Genomic DNA, 17,184 nt, shown 5'->3' with positions numbered 1-17,184 from the left:
TCTGCTCCACTGCAGTTCAGCTTCCGACAAAAAACTGCATTATTCAGCTCTTGGCTTGATTTTAAGTGATTAATTATTCCACACCATTAATTTCACTGCAAATGGGGGAAATGCCATTAAATAAGTAGCAGCTTGTAGACTGAGAACAATAGCAAACATCAATCACAGGATGAATAAGTGAACAGTGGCAAATTCTGCTCCTTTTCTTTTGGAATTCTGCTACATCCCTTATTAGGCTTACCATAAAAACTTTTGCTGGGGCGGGAGACACAGCTAGGGAGGGAATGGTTAATATATGGTGCCAATGGGGGAAAAGAAATACCCATAAAACATTTAGCTGCAGGGGGTGGTTTTTGCCAGGAGTGAAAGACAAACGAGAAAAAGGGTACAGAGGTAGAGAGAGAGGCACATCCTTCTTTTGATTAGTGCAAACTGGCCCTTCCCACTCCTGGTGTGTTGTCCCTCTAAAGAATACTCCAAGGGAATGCACTGTACACTTACATATCCCTAAAGGTAAAGGTACCCCTGCCTGTACGGGCCAGTCGTGTCCGATTCTAGGGTTGTGTGCCCATCTCACTTAAGAGGCCGGGGGCCAGCCCTGTCCGGAGACACTTCCGGGTCACGTGGCCAGCGTGATGAAGCTCTCTGGCGAGCCAGCACCAGCGCAGCACACGGAAATGCCGTTTACCTTCCCGCTATAAAGCGGCACCTATTTATCTACTTGCACTTAGGGGTGCTTTCGAACTGCTAGGTGGGCAGGAGCTGGGACCGAAAGACGGGAGCTCACCCCGCCGCGGGGATTCGAACCGCCGACCATACGATCGGCAAGTCCTAGGCACTGAGGTTTTACCCACAGCGCCACCCGCGTCCCACCGTATCCCTAGTGTAAAGGATTCCAGCCTTCCTCGGCTCTTGCAAATGCCACATCTGTGTTATGAGGTTCACGTTCAGATGTTGGTGATTTTGTGTCCTTAAAAATAAGTGTTTCACCCACAATTACGATACTTAAATCCCACAATGGACCAGTGTGAGCTACTGGGGGACTGGCTCCTGATTTGAATAAGGACAGCAACAACAAGGATAAAAATGGTACAAATATAACTTCCGGGGTGGCGCCATCGGTAATGGTGGATTCCCTCTGATCCGGAGGGACTGGCTCCACAGAAAACGGGTCTGTTCCGCTACGGTGAAGCGGGGACCCTTTAAAAAATCACAGGCGGATGAAACCTGTGACCATGGGACTCGGCGGGCACCTTTCGCGCCCCCCAATTCGTAAAGGAACCCAATTACGGGCTCCGGAGTGAAGAGGGGCTAGTGGTGCGGTGCTGAGAGTAAACTGCTTCTTCCGTGGAGCAAAGCTGCACAGCCGTTGCTGGAGAGCGCTACCTTTTTCCTGGGACAATTTCGGCCTGAACTTTGTTGATATGGCAGCAAAAGCAAAACATCATATGATAGTCATCTGCCCTTTTCCCTCTCCTTTTTCATGTTCCTTCTTATGAAGACGTATGGAACGGCCACAGCTGGCATCAGCGGAGTTCATAACGACTCCATATTTCTCTCTTCCCCCGTCCCAGTATATATTTATGAATAGTCTGTGCACAGAGGCTAATTGCAGTATCAAGCGCAGCGCTATCTGTGTAGCCCTGTTGCAGAAAGTCAAGCACTTGGAGTGTTATAAAGTGGCGTAATAAAAAGGGGGCAATTACGATCTGCCATAAGGGAGCCCAATTACATAACGCAGAAGTAAGCCTTGCTTTATGTACGACAAAATGGCATGCTGTTTCTTACAGATGAAGGCAGTATTTCTCTGCCTGAAATCTCGACAAGCATTTCAACCAATAAGCTCTGACTGCCTTGTGAATAAGTCAGAGAGAGAGAGAGAGAGAGAGAGAGAGAGAGAGACTTGTTGAACAGTGGTGATAAAGCCCTTCACAACTTGGGTCCAGTTTACCTACGAGATCAGCTTACCCTCCCGACCGCTTCGACCGGCAGAATTGGCACTGCTACAAGTGCCACATAATACCCACACCACTAAACTTTACTGTTTAGAACTCCCTTTCTATTGAAATCAGGCAAACGTCTTCACTGTATTCCCCCCCCCCCCGGTACCTACCGAAGACATTCTTATTTAGGCAAGCTGACCCAGATGTTTAGAAAGTTCGTGTGAGTTTTAATTTGTTTTAGTGTACAGTGGTACCTCAGGCTACATACGCTTCAGGTTACAGACTCCGCTAACCAGAAATAGTGCTTCAGGTTAAGAACTTTGCTTCAGGATAAGAACAGAAATTGGGCTCTGCCGGCGCAGTGGCAGCAGGAGGCCCCATTAGCTAAAGTGGTGCTTCAGGTTAAGAACAGTTTCAGGTTAAGTACAGACCTCCGGAATGAATTAAGTACTTAACCCGAGGTACCACTGTATTCTGTTATGCTTTAAACTTGCCGTATGTTTTAAATTATGGTTGTAATCTTTTTAGGGATAATACTATTATCATTTTTGTAAACCACTTTGAGGTGTCCCGTCCCCCCTACAGTCAAGCAGTCTTAACAGGTTTATGAAACAAGCAGATCATAAAACAATGCGGGCCGGTTGAATCTAAGGGCAATTTCAAAGAAATTCTACCTTGGGTTGCGTGGCAGTGTGAGAAATACAGTGATCCGTGCGGGAGGCACATTTGCAACCCACAGCGTTCGCAACCCACAGCACCGCATCTGTGGGTCGTGATTCGGCACTTCTGCGCATGCACAAAGCGCAATTTAGCGCTTCTGCACATGCGCAAGCACCGAAACCTGGAAGTAACCCGTTCCGGTACTTACAGGTTTCGGCGTGTCCATAACCTGAAAACACGTAACCTGAAGCGTCTGTAACCCGAGGTATGACTGTATACGGCTTGGATTCAAAGATGGCTTCTACAAACAGAAAAGCGCTTCCGCACAAAGGAGAACTGCCAAATTTTCCCCATTTACTTTTCCTGCTGCAACTGTATGTGCTCCATCTCCTGCCATTCCAGGGATGGTGAGTGTTGACCCTTGAAGAGGGCTATAGTTGGGGGTGGGAATCAAGCCTTATAGCACAAAATGGCTCTCCCCTTGATCTTCTCCGGATCAATTCTATGAATGCCTTTCTAAAAGCAAAGCACATAGACGTACTTCTAAACATCCAACAGATTTTTCAATAGGCACTTTTGAAACACATGGGCCAATTTACGTTAGATGGGACCTGCTTGTTTAGCTTACTGGCAGTAGCAATTAGGTATTCTGCTTCTTCTGTACTTCCTCTTTGTCCCACTTAGGAAGAGGAAGTAAAGGAGAAAGATAAACATATCCTTCTTTCTTCTTCCTTGCAACTGCTGCGGTCCCCTGGGAGGAGGGACAAGGCAGTGGAGAGTTTCACAGGGGTATTGAGGGGATATCTCTGAGGGTGTTAGGGTGCTTCTGAGCTCTGAATTGGGGACCCCTACCCATATATTACTGGCAGGAGAGATCCCAAAGCTGAGGCTCCAATACTTTGGCCACCTCATGAGAAGAGAACACTCCCTGGAAAAGACCCTGATGTTGGGAAAAATGGAGGGCACAAGGAGAAGGGGACGACAGAGGACGAGATGGTTTGATAGTGTTCTCGAAGCTTCCAGCATGAGTTTGATCAAACTGCGGGAGGCAGTGGAAGGCAGGAGTGCCTGGTGTGCTCTGGTCCATGGGGTCACGAAGAGTCAGACACGACTAAACGACTAAACAACAACAACCCATATATTTCCACTCTACGCATTATATCCTTTTAAGGACAGTGGACCCTCCGGATATGAATTAAATTCGTTCCGGGGGTCCGTCCGGAACCCAAAAAGTCCATAGGCAGAGGCGCCGCTTCTGCGCATGCATGTGGCGCAATTAAGCGCTTCTGCGCACGCACACAGCAACTAACACAGTTTGCCGTGTTAGTAACCCGAAAGTTACATATCCAGAGTGGTTTATAACTAGAGGTCCACTGTATATGTTTATTCCTTTTCCCATTTAAGCTTATTTATTGGAGTTCCATAGAACAAAACATTCATTTCACCTTGCTTGACTGAGTGCTTTACTTCTAAACTGTTGGCAAACAACAACAAACAATCTATTTGTAACCTTTTTAAAAAAATCGATTGATATGTTGGAGAATTAAGACATTCTTTTTTTTAAAAAAAAAGTTTCTTATTTGCATTTGATTTACTTGTTCGTTGCCAAAAAAAAAAAAAAAAAAAGGAAAACCAAACCACTGCATTATTAAAAGTCAAGGTTGAAACGTATAAACCAACAAGGTCAAGCAGCAAATCTTTGGGGATTTTAACGACTCCAGAACTATATTATGTGAGTGTTCTGTAATAATAATAATAAATAAAAATAATAAAAACCTGCCTACGTGACACAGCTGAGGTTTGGGGGCCACTTGCGTCTCTCTGCAGTGGCTGCAGCCCAAAGAGAAATGTTAACTTGCTAATACACCTGCAGTGTGATAGCTTCTCTGCAGGATAAAAATAGAATGCCATCCATTAGACCACAGCAGCTTTTTCCTTCTTAACAAATTCTGCACTTCCTTTATATTATTTTTGTCATCCAGATACTAGATTGTCATGTGTAATTCCAATTATATTTTAATTAATGTAATATAAAGGTGGAATTTAAATGTGCTGGGATAGGGGGGAGATTTTTTATTTTTGCAGCTGCTTTACCTAAAATAAGCTGCTCTTCCTTTCCAACCCTACCCCTATCTTCCCTTTTCTAGAATAATGCACTGCATAATAGATTTGCCAGTCAAACCCTGCTCTTCTGGTCTGTATTAAACTGAACACTGAAGGCTAGCTGCTTTTTGAAGAAGGTCATCTGAGGGATGTGCAAGGTTGCTTGAAATGCCTCGGTATAGTGATACGTATTCCTCGCCCCCCCCCCGGCCGTATCCAGATTTCATAAAAGCGAGAGTCAAATTGGAACTAAAAGTGCCTTCCGGGAGGAAATGTGAGTGAAGCTAGAATAGTTTCAGTGGACTGGATCCAGTGATCCATGGATTAGTTTAGATTACAGTGGTACCTCGAGTTGCAGACGCTTCAGGTTACAAACTCCGCTAACCCAGAAATTAGGGTTAAGAACTTTGCTTCATGATGAGAACAGAAATCATGTGTCGGCAGTGGGAGGCCGCATTAGCTAAAGTGGTATCTCAGGTTAAGAACCGTTTCAGCTTAAGAACGGACCTCCGGAACGAATTAAGTTCTTAACCCGAGGTACCACTGTACTCCAACCATCTGAAGATAGTTTGGAATAGTTTGCTCACAGAGCTAAGATGGTTTGAGCATATTACACCGATCCTGACCTGACTGCACTGGCTGCCAATTAATTCCAGGGCCCAATTCAAAGTGCTGGTTTTGACCTTACAAAACCTTAAATGGCTCAGAGCTGCAGTAATTCCAAGGACCTCCTCTCCTCATATGAACCAACCCAGACCCTGCAATCATCATCTGAGGCTCATTGCGTGCCTCCTCCGAGAGCAGGCCTTTTCTGTAGTGGCTCCCTGTTTGTGGAATACTCTCTCCAGGGAGGCTCGCCTGGCACCTTCATTAAATCTCAGTTGATGACACACATACCTGGATTTCAGAACCTTCCGTGTTTACTCTTTCCATGGCTCCCACGGCAGATCCCAGCATCTGTAGAGTTCAAGCCCTTTGAGCAGAACCCGTTGCGGGACGTGGAGATCTGGGGCAGTCTTTTCAGATCCTTTAGCACAGAAAAGTTATAATTGCAAAAGTCTAGCAGAACCAGTATGAACGCAGGAGGGGTTTTGTTGCTGATGGTTCTTTTGATAGTTATATCTAAGTGTGGGAAAAGTAACAGGCCTCTCTAATGGATACTTTCCTTCCGCAAATATTGCACATCATGTGATGTTTTCAGTACTCTGGCTGCTGTTATCCAGTCATATGATTATGTCAGTCGATCTCTGTTGCTGCATAGTTTCCCCCAGTGTTTACCCTACCCTGTACTGGTCCTGAAATTGTATGTGCAAGTTTTTACATACTTGCCTTCCTGCAGTATTCATGTATCGACAACAGGCTCCAATGACAATAACTGAAAATTGAAAGGTAGTAGTAACACAATAGTAAGATTCTTTCACAGGGGTGGACGTTGGTGGTAGGGATGTGGGATTAATTCGTTCAGTGCACATTTTTGCAGAATCTACTTAATTCACACAAGGAGCAAACTGAAATTCAGGTAGCCTCCAGAATTTCTCCCAATTTTGCACTGTGATATTGGGTGTAAGCGTGCACACAAGCACATAGATTAGCAAAAATAGTATACCAAATGGATTCCATTAAGTGAAAATGCTTGTAAAATTGCACAGATTGGGAGAAATTCACACAAATTTTCATGTGTGTTTTTTTCTTCGTAGAAAAGTTTGCATACTGATGCCAAAATGGAGTGAACTAGAAAAAAATGGGAGAAACTGAAATTGACAGATTGGTCCATTGTTCGTTGGTGGCAAATGCCCTCTGCCCAGGCTGTTGATGCTCCTGTGGCTGTTTCAACTTCTGCCCTTTCCATAGAGAACATGTTGCCACACTCACCTTAAGTTTTCTGTTACCTAGCAACCCAGGTTAAGGATGTACTAGCAGCCCCCCCCCATGCATCTCCTCACCTGTGCAGGTGGACATTCTGCAGCTCCTGGCTTTTCTAAATGCAAATGTGGGGCTGATGGAGTCTTGGGGGAGGGGGGGAGCTTCGGTAGCAAATATCTTCTGCCCAGTCCTGTTGTTCTTAGGAGACCTAGAAAGCGTAGGCATTTGTGGACCTAAAACTTGTATCTGGCACATTTAGCCACATTTTATAATGCAGAAAGGGCATATAAGTTCCAGGTAAAGTTAAATCACACTGATTTCATTGGGGGAGTTTGAATCACCTGAGGTTGAAAGAGAGAAATCAACAGTGCGCTTGGTCTGAAAGTGCTTAGCTTTGGGTAGGTTTTGCATTCGCTGGAGTAATTGTGGGGTTCTGCCCGAATTCTAGGAAAAAGCTCAAAACCGGTTAATGCATATTCTTCAGAAGGGTATTACCCACTACCCCCACCTCCCTGTGAATTCCAAACACGTTGAATCAGAGAGCTGCAAAGGTACTTGCTTCTTCAAGGCTCATGCAAACTTTTCTGGCCTGAAGAGACAACTGCACAAAATTCTTCAGAAGGCCACTGTTCTCAGGTTCCCAAGCTCTGTCCAGTTTATGTTGATATACAGCTTGACTCAGAGCACCCCCCACCAGACACACCCAGCCTCAGTGTGCGGTCTAAATAGCCACCCATTGCATATCTGCAAGATGCTCAGGAGAAGAAATCGATCTCCATACATAAAAGTGGAACGTGCCAAATTTTGCAAATCTCAGTTGATGACACACATACCTGGATTTCAACTGTTCGTTCATCAGCTATGATGCAGCTGTTAACTATGGCCAGGGATGGGGAACCTGCACCCCTCCAGTTGTTGCTGGACTCCCAACTTCTACCAGTTTCAGGCAGCCATGGTCCAATGGTCAGGAGTAAAGGGAGTTACATCCTAACAGGACCTGGAGAGCTGCAGGTTCCTCATCCTCACCAAGTAGCCCTTCCCCCTGGGTTCCATGCAAAGAATCCAAACTTGCACATATGATTCACTCCTTTATGCCTGGAGAAGTGCCCTCAGATGGGCCTAGAGCGCCCTCCAGTGGTGGAAAACAAAAACATTGCTGAAAGTTACCGTATTTTTCGCTCTATAACACGCACCCGACCATAACACGCACGTAGTTTTTAGAGGAGGAAAATCCGTAGGCATGCCACCCATAGGCATTCCCTCCATAACATGCACAGATATTTCCCCTTACTTTCTAGGAGGAAAAAAGTGAGTGTTATGGTGCAAAAAATACGGTACTCCTTCCCCCTAGTTTTGTGTGATTTTCATTGTTGTTGTTGTTTAGTTGTGTCCAACTCTTTGTGACCCCATGGACCAGAGCATGCCAGGCACTCCTGTCTTCCACTGCCTTCCGCAGTTTGGTCAGACTCATGTCGGTAGCTTCGAGAACACTGTCCAACCATCTCGTCCTCTGTCGTCCCCTTCTCCTTGTGCCCTCCATCTTTCCCAACATCAGGGTCTTTTCCAGGGAGTCTTCTCTTCTCATGAGGTGGCCAAAGTACTGGAGCCTCAGCTTCACGATCTGTCCTTCCAGTGAGCACTCAGGGCTGATTTCCTTCAGAATGGATAGGTTTAATCTTCTTGTAGGCCATGGGACTCTCAAGAGTCTCCTCCAGCACCATAATTCTGAGGCATCAATTCTTTGGCGATCAGCCTTCTTTATGGTCCAGCTCTCACTTCCATACATCACTACTGGGGAAACCGTAGCTTTAACTATATGGACCTTTGTTGGCAAAGTTAATGTCTCTGCTTTTTAAGATGCTGTCTAGGTTTGTCATCACTTTCCCCCCAAGAAGCAGGCATCTTTTAATTTCGTGACTGCTGTCACCATCTGCAGTGATCATGGAATGCTTTGAATCATCTAGTCCAACCCCCTGCAGTGCAGGAAAATGCAGCTGTCCCATACGGGGATCAAACTTGCAACTTGGCACTGTCAACACTGCTCTCTAACCTGCTTTGCTATCAAGCTGTGCACTGATCCTCTGCGGTTGCACATAAAAGTTTCCACTTGGTTCTGTAACTCTGAGCGTTCAGAGCTCCATAACTGCATGGAACTCTATATGTGTGCAGGCTAGCCCCCCTCACTCCATTACAGATGTGGATGCCAGAAGGAGGGGCTACTCATCATGGTATCACTTCTGGCTTGCGTCTTGGTGCCAACCATGAGTGCAGTGCCCTGATAGGGCTGTTGTATCTTATAGAAACAGAGAATCCAGCATCAGCGCCAGGTGTGGACTATCTTTCATCCAACCAACTTCTCTAATGAGTTTCATGCTGAAAGGAGATTATTTTAGTTTACCGGTCCAGACTGTATCCTATCTCCCTGCAATCAACTTGTATATTTGTTCCTGTCTTATTTAGATGATATATTTAGCTAATTAGGCCATTTTTTTTATTGCCACTGGAGGGACACTGCAGGAATCACATAGATTTTGTGCCAAAGAGGATGAATTCTAGAGGAGATGCATTCTCTGCCAGAGATCTGCATTGATTTAAATAGGCTAATGGTACACATGGGGGATGGAAAATGGGCTTAAACACGCACGCGCACACTGACAACAAACCGTCATGAGTAATTGTTAGTACGAATGCATGAAAATGCATTAGGTTTAAAAGTGTGCATGCGTGAGTTGACCTGGCAAGGAAATTGTGTTTGGTCTCTTAGGGTCATTTACATTAAATATATATATATTTCAGGGTTGCATAATGGCACTGGTGATATATAAACTCTCCGGTGCTGATGTGATTGGTTGTGTGATAACTTGGGGTCCTTCTCAGACGCCTCCTGCAAACCTCTCTCTGATCCTCCATCATTCCCCTCCTGTCACATTGCTGTCCCTGCTTCTTCTACAGTGCTATTTTGCCGCCCAGTGAATTCACACATGTGAAGAAATTCATGGAGGGCTCTTAGTCTTTATGGCTGTGGAAGAACTTTCTGATGGCAAGAGTGGAATGGACTGTCTTGGAAGGTGGCTGGCTGTTTCTTCACTGGAGGTTTTGAAGCAGATATTAGGTGGTCATCTGTCATGGATGCTTTAGTTCAGATTCCTGTATTTCAGAGGGTTGGATTAGACCCTTGAGATCTCTTCAAATTCTACAATTCTATGAATACTTTCAAGATCAGCTGTTGGTGAACCATATTGGGAGAGGGCTATTGCACTTATATCCTGTGTGGGGACTTTTCAGACATCTGGTCAGCCACTGTGAAGAACAGGTTAAGAACATAGGAAACTGCCTTATATTGAACCAGAACACTGGCCAACCTAGGTTAGTATGCCTACACTGACTAGTCGTAGGGTCTCCAAGGTTTCAAACTGGAGTCTAAATGCCAGGGACTGTTTGTATGCAAAGCAGATGCTCTACCAAGGAGCTACAGCTCCTCTTTGATCTAGGATACTAGACTTGATGGGTCTTTGGTCTAATCCAGGGCTCTTATGTTCTTAAGTTCCTTTGGCCTTGTTTATCTGACTCACTGTTATCGAGTCTCTTGGGCTTGCTGATCAGAAGGCCCTTCAGCAGGTTCTTCTTATGGTTCCCAAAGTAGAGAAATGACTATCTGTAGAACTTTACAGTAAATCCTGTTGTTGAAAAGTTAATTGCTTCATTCACCTGTTAATTCAGGTTCTCCATTTTGCACACACTAAGCCTGTTTAGCTCAACGTCTAGTACCTCCCCCCACGCTGCATAAAAGGTAAAGGTAAAGGGACCTCTGACCATTAGGTCCAGTCGTGACCGACTCTGGGGTTGCGGCGCTCATCTCGCTTTACTGGCCGAGGGAGCCAGTGTACAGCTTCCAGGTCATGTGGCCAGTATGACTAAGCCGCTTCTGGCGAACCAGAGCAGCGCACGGAAATGCCGTTTACCTTCCTGCCGGAGCGGTACCTATTTATCTACTTGCACTTCGACATGCTTTCGAACTTCTAGGTTGGCAGGAGCAGGGACCAGACAATGGGAGCTCACCCCATCGCGGGGATCCGATCCGCTGACCTTCTGATCAGCAAGTCCTAGGCTCTCTGGTTTAACCCACAGCGCCACCTGCGCCACCTGCATTCAACCCAAAACAGAAAGTCTGCTTTTTTTTTTAAAGTGTGGTGTCTATTGACTTCCCGCATTCTCTGCCTCAATATGCTGTGGCCATTCTGTATTTCTTCTATGATGTTAGATAAACCTCCTCCATATTTAACACATTTCACGGCCTTGGGTTGATCCAGACTGGGGTTTCCAATGTAATGGTGAGAATGTGTTTTGAAAGGCATATCGGCATAGTCAGTCGGTTTGATTGACTGTTCTACTGCTGCTGCTTAACCCCCAACAAGATCTCGAGAATTATGTAAAATCCCATCATCAAACATACTGTGTTATGCAAATGCCAACTGGCTAGCTGCAGAAATGAGAGTCATGTGTGCTTGGCTGCTGAGAGCAGAGGCAGATGGGTTGAAATAAATCATATACACTGACACAAGAGAGCTTTGGGTTGGATCACTGGCAGACCTATAACAAGGAGAAGCTTTGTAGCTTTCTGTGCAAAAGTACAACATAAGGGCATGTTGTACTGCATTAATTTGTTCTTTTTAAGAAAAGGCGGTGGGGAGAGCAAAGCAAAGCTTGATGCAAGCAGCCCTTTGCTTAAATTAAGGTTCTGTTTTTCACTGCCACGGCTGCGTTTTGGATTGATTACTACGGAAAAGAAGGGAATTGGAACCTTTCAGATTAAGCCATTTGTTCTGCCAAGAAGAAATTTGTGCCTCTTTATATCTTTGTTTTTCGCGTGTCCCTGGGAGAATAGACTCTACCGTTATACATTTAACCGTGATCATTGGAAACATTAATTTTGTTGACTAATTGCTGTTTTTCAAGATGAGAGTGCGTCTGAAGGGGGCTTGTTTCAGGGACCAGATGTGCTCATTCAGCTCAGTCAATCCCCACAAGTCAAATAGGGACCTGAGCTCAGCCAATCTGCAGTGGCCTCGTCTGAGCCTGCCGTAGAAATGAGGGAGACCATGGGGCAGACAGGGACAGAACCGTAACACTGAACGGTGGTGCCAGTATGGAATAGGCGATGTTACATCACACATAATCAATATTTTCCCCCTGCACATTTTTTCTTTCTCTCTCCTTCTACTGACTCATCCCAGCCCACTCTTCTGCTTGAATGGCAAAGGGTTTTGCGTTCCCGCCAAGGCCCCACAGAATTTATCTGTTTAAATTCTTTTGAAACTATGGAGCGAGGGCCACTTAACCAGCCCCCTCCATGGAAGCCCTGGGCACAGAGCTTTCATTTGTTCAGTGGGGCTGCCTCCCCTCAACCCCCCCCCAAAAAAACCCCTGCCCACTGAAATTGGCTCAGTTGTTGTATTGGAAGAACCCCCACAACAGTGTGTAGGTTATCATTCTACCTGGAAAGCTGGGATACTTCCACTGGCAGAACGATGGGAAGAGTATGATGCTGAATTTCACCCACCACGTGTGCACACACTTATATATGTCCATACATGTACATACTGATCATTGTCTCAGACCCCCCGTTATGATTCTGTGATGCTCAAATGTCTCTGTGACCCCCCTTCACAGTTTGGGCAGTGAAGGACTAAATATATGCTTTTTTAAAAAGGTGATTGTCCACGCCCACTTTTGCACTCTGGCCACACCCATTTTGATGTGACAACCCCACCCCCCATCCCGGGTTCGGTATGGGTCAGTCAGGCCTCAGCCCATAGAAGCATAGCGGCCTTCAGGAGTGGGGATGTTTCTCTTCATTTTGCATTGGGCGGTACCTAGCGTGTGGTTTCCAGAAAATTATTGACAATTGTGACATGACATCTGCTTTAGACTACACTGACGTGAATTCTTATCTGGGACTGAGTCTTGTTGAATACTGTAGGGTTTGTAAAATTAAGAATGTTGTTTGTGCAGCCCACTGGGGAAACAAGCCCCATGAGGTTCGATAATTCTTTGTGCAGGATTGGGCCATACAAGCCGTTCTGCTCTGCTGTATCCTTAGAAAGGTCATAGAGAATAGGATCAGTGACATATAGAGTTACTAATCTGCAAGAAGATCTAGTACAGAGATGATCTTGTTGCAATAAATGGAAGGTATGAAAGTGACCATTAAATTCGACGGAAGGTTCTGTATACAATTCCTTTTTATCGGTCATATGTTGCTCTATTTATTTATTTTTTTCTGAAAGGTTTTCAGAATTGAAGGTGGGACTTGGACATTCTGTTCTAAGGCGTTGTTCTTAGCTGAAAGAGAAGAATACTTTATTTCGTTAACGAAAGAAAGGCATTACCCAGAAGAGCAGTTAAATTTAAACCTGAAACTTGTGCTTGTGGGTAGGGGATTTTCTTTGGATGTGTCATGTTTAAACTCAAGAGAGTCAATGGCTAATTGCTGCTGCTAATATTACTCAAGGTTTCATCATTCTCTGCAGTGCCCTGGGCACCGTCCTTTTAACTCAGACAAAATCTGCACACGAACAACACGCAGTGCTATGCGCCACTCAAAAAATTGGGCTGTTGTCCTTCTCCTAGTTGTGCATGCTGAGGCCTTGTTGTGTATTGAGCTAATCTGTTAAAAGACAAGGGTATTGCCTAGGACTTAGCACAGGCATGGCCAGACTTGGCCTTCCAGCTGTTTTGGGACTACAACTCCCATCATCCGTAGCTAACAGGACCGGTGGTCAGGGATGATGGGAATTGTAGTCCTACAACATCTGAAGGGCCATGTTTGGCCATGCCTAACTTAGAAGGAATCCAAATTTATTGGGATGCGGGTGGTGCTGTGGGTTAAACCACAGAGCCTAGGAATTGCCGATCAGAAGGTCAGCGGTTCAAATCCCCGCGATGGGGTGAGCTCCCATTGCTCGGTCCCTGCTCCCGCCAACCTAGCAGTTTGAAAGCACATCAAAGTGAAGTAGATAAATAGGTAGCGCTCCGGCAGGAAGGTAAATGGCGTTTCCATGTTTGCTCTGGTTTGCCAGAAGTGGCTTAGTCATGCTGGCCACATGACCCGGAAGCTGTACGCCAGCTCCCTCGGCCAATAAAGCGAGATGAGTGCCGCAACCCCAGAGTTGGTCACGACTGGACCTAATGGTCAGGGGTCCCTTTACCTTTACCTTTAAATTTGACATTACCTCAGTGTGCTTCAGAAGATGTTTTCTCCCTTACCTTTCCATGAAGTCTTGTCACCAGCATTATTAGGAAGTACCGTATTTTTTGCACCATAACACTCACTTTTTTCCTCCTAGAAAGTAAGGGGAAATGTCTGTGCGTGTTATGGAGGGAATGCCTACGGGTGGCATGCCTACGGATTTTCCTCCTCTAAAAACTACGTGCGTGTTATGGTCGGGTGCGTGATATAGAGCGAAAAATACGGTAGTTTTGAGAGGCAGGATACCAAATCAAAATTTTACTACGTCTGTACAAATGTACCCATTTATTTAAGAAGGGCTTTGGCTGAGTGGTAGAGGCACATACTGTTTGTTTGGAATGTCCTAGGCATCTTCAGGATGCACCACAGTGGTGCTACCTGAAATCATAATAGGAACGTGGTGATCTTCTCCTTCTTTTTAAACAGATTCATATCATCTAGTAGAAAATGATTCATTTGGACATCTGACACGATCTGCCCTCTTTCTCCCAGATGGTGGTGGTACATATAGCAAATACAATTGCTGGTTGTACACCAATGTTAGGTTGTTTTCCATGGTGATGTTGACATCTGGGAACTGTGCTCAGTTAGTTGTGGTATATGGCTGCTCTTTTATTTATTTTTTAAAAGTGTGCTGGAAAGCAGCACTTTGAGGCAGAGGTGAGGAACCTCTGACCCTTCCTAGGTCATCAAACTACTGCCTAAATCATCTCCAACCACTGGCCATGCTGGCTGAGCCTGACGTGGGTTGGAGTTCAAGAACGTCTGAAGGGCCCCAGGTTCCTCCAACTGTTTTTGTGCCTCAGAATAGCTCACCCGGAATAATTAAATGTATTAATCAATAGCAGACAAACCTAATTAGTCTTCTTCTCTTTTGCTGTGTTCCAGGGACGATGCTCAAGGGAGAATTGCAAATACCTTCACCCACCGCCACACTTAAAAACACAGTTGGAGATCAATGGACGCAATAACCTGATTCAGCAGAAGAACATGGCCATGCTGGCCCAGCAGATGCAACTAGCCAATGCCATGATGCCTGGTGCCCCGTTACAACCAGTGGTGAGCATCGTTTGGACTGTTCTTCTCTTGTGTCCCAGTGCACTGTCTGTGCTCTAGTCTTACTCTGCCAGTTACAGAAGCAGTCGTGTGCACTAAGTATAGGTTAAATTAGCTGATAGACGCAATCGCTCACCCAGACTTCAGGGTGGTGCATCTGCAATATGGAGAGCCAGGCTAGCCAAGCTGGTCCCATCCAGATACTACGAATGACAGCTTCCATCATCCCCAGCCAGCATGGCCAATGATCAGCGATGGTGGGAGCTGGTGTCCACAATATCTGGAGAGTTAACTGGGTGAGCTCAAAGACCTACCTTGCCCACCTTCTGCACCTGTGGGCCCTGCCCGCATGGTGTGATGTGTTTCTGGCACATAGCTCTATGGGTTCATCAAAACTGAGCCCCTGAACTTCAAACAGATGTAGCTCCAAGCAGGTTCAACCTCAGTTGCTCAAGATAACCCTCCCGGTGGTTTGCACAGAGGGAATAGAGGAACTAATTTCCCACACACCTGAAACCTGAAATACAGCATCTTTTGAGAAGATCCTAAACCTCTATAACTCCACCACTGATTTTTCTCATGGTGGGATGCCGTGCTGTCTTGCTCTGCAAGCATGGGAACATAATAATAATAACAATAATTTTAATATTATTTCTACCCCGCCCATCTGGCTGGGTCTCCCCAGCCACTCTGGGCGGCTTCCAACAGAAGGTTAAAAATACATTAAAACATCAGTTATTAAGAACTTCCCTAAACAGAGCTGCCTTCAGATGTCTTCTAAATGTCAGTTGTTTATTTCCTTGACATCTGATGGGAGGGTGCTCCACAGGGTGGGCGCCACTGCTGAGAAGGCCCTCTGCCTGGTTCCCTGTAACTTCGCTTCTTGCAATGAGGGAACCACCAGAAGGCCTTCGGCGCTGGATATCAGTGTCCGGGCAGAATGATGAGAGTGGAGACGCTCCTTCAGGTATACATGACCGAGGCCAGGATCCACATGAGAAGCTGCCTCCTACTGAGTCAGACCACTGGCCCATGTAGCTTAGTGTTGTCTACACTAATTGGCAGCGGCTGTCCAGGAGATGCCAAAAGATTGAACCTGGGACCTTCTGCATTGAAAGTAGATGATCTGACACTGAGCTACAGCACTTGCCCAGGCAGAAGAAGAGGTAGAGAGCATACCTACCATCTAACCACCATAGTGCCATATTGTACATCTTGGGCTTTGAACATCAATTAACAAGGGCAGAGGCCACAGTTGGAGGGTCAGTATTGCAATTTGCAGCCCCGATGCTTGTCAAGGGGCAACTTCTCAAGCGACAGGTTCTAATCCATAGCGCTACCTCTTCCTTTGGGAAGAGGGTATTTGGGGAGGGTGAGTCCCCAATTTCCTGTTTCATTTCAGTCCCATACGCTGATGTCAGCTCATAATCTTCTCTTTGGTTGGCTGGTGTGACTTAGAGATCGTAAGTTTTAACAGCTCCACCTTGAAAATGCTTTCAAGCCCACTGAGCTTTAGGAAGCCTGCAGTGCTCTGCACATTTACCGCTGTGCACAGTGCAATTTACTTCTGAATAAACATGTATGAGATTGAGCTATCAGGCACTGGGGGGAAAAGGGTAGAAAATAACTATCTGGAGCTCTCACCCACAAACCAGTTTCAGTTTAAGTACTCTCAATTTATCTGATTTGTGGGCCAAGCGATAAATGCTTCATGTTTTCCAGCACTGAATGCTCAAAGCAGGCAGCAGTGCAGTCAACTTAAGAGACAAATTTGAAAGCCTGGTTTTAGTCCTCTGTGTTTAATAACAACAACAACAACAACAACAACAAATTAGCTGGGGCAGGACCAGTAAATTGAATAATGTTTTCCTTAAAGTGATAATAAAGGGAACCTGACAGAAATCTGCACTGTGACTGCAGCACAGTCTGACTGATAATAAAATGGATCATGTTTGGTTTTGCCAAATTTTGCCAACATGTGCACAGCCTAAAAATAGTGTTGTCTGTAAAGAGAGTGTTTAGTTAACTAAAGGTTGTAATTGACTGGAGATCATCTCATCGTGGTGTTTCTGTAGTGAGATTCCCACACACCGCAAAATTTGAATGTACAAAGTTACCTTATGCAGAAGTAGATCTTTGGTCCACCTGGTCCAAAACTGCCCTGTTTTGACTGGCAGGCTCTCTCCAAGGTCTTGGGAAGTGGTTTCTCCTAGCCCTCCTACCCAAGAGAGGAGATGTGGGGGGTTGTCACTGGAGCAGCCCAAATGTGCTCTGCCGCTCAGCCCACAAGTCCACCTCCGTATTGTTTAC

The 17,184-nt window shown here is 45.6% G+C and overlaps 1 protein-coding gene across 26 annotated transcripts in view; it reads left to right on the top strand.

Moving 5' to 3' along the window:
• The window catches only part of MBNL1 (muscleblind like splicing regulator 1), a 179,653-nt gene that overhangs the window by 120,682 nt on the left and 41,787 nt on the right, over positions 1 to 17,184 (top strand). For all 26 annotated transcript variants that reach the window (XM_082224419.1, XM_082224411.1, XM_082224410.1 and 23 more), the window contains one exon: positions 14,707 to 14,877. In XM_082224419.1, the coding sequence (XP_082080545.1) occupies positions 14,809 to 14,877 (69 nt within the window). In that variant the 5' untranslated portion in view covers positions 14,707 to 14,808. The remainder of the gene's footprint in view (positions 1 to 14,706; positions 14,878 to 17,184) is intronic.

This window comes from Podarcis vaucheri (assembly GCF_965113315.1).
Source record: "Podarcis vaucheri genome assembly, chromosome: 5".
Classification (NCBI taxonomy): Eukaryota; Metazoa; Chordata; class Lepidosauria; order Squamata; family Lacertidae; genus Podarcis; species Podarcis vaucheri.
This window is presented reverse-complemented; position numbering and strand designations above follow the sequence as displayed.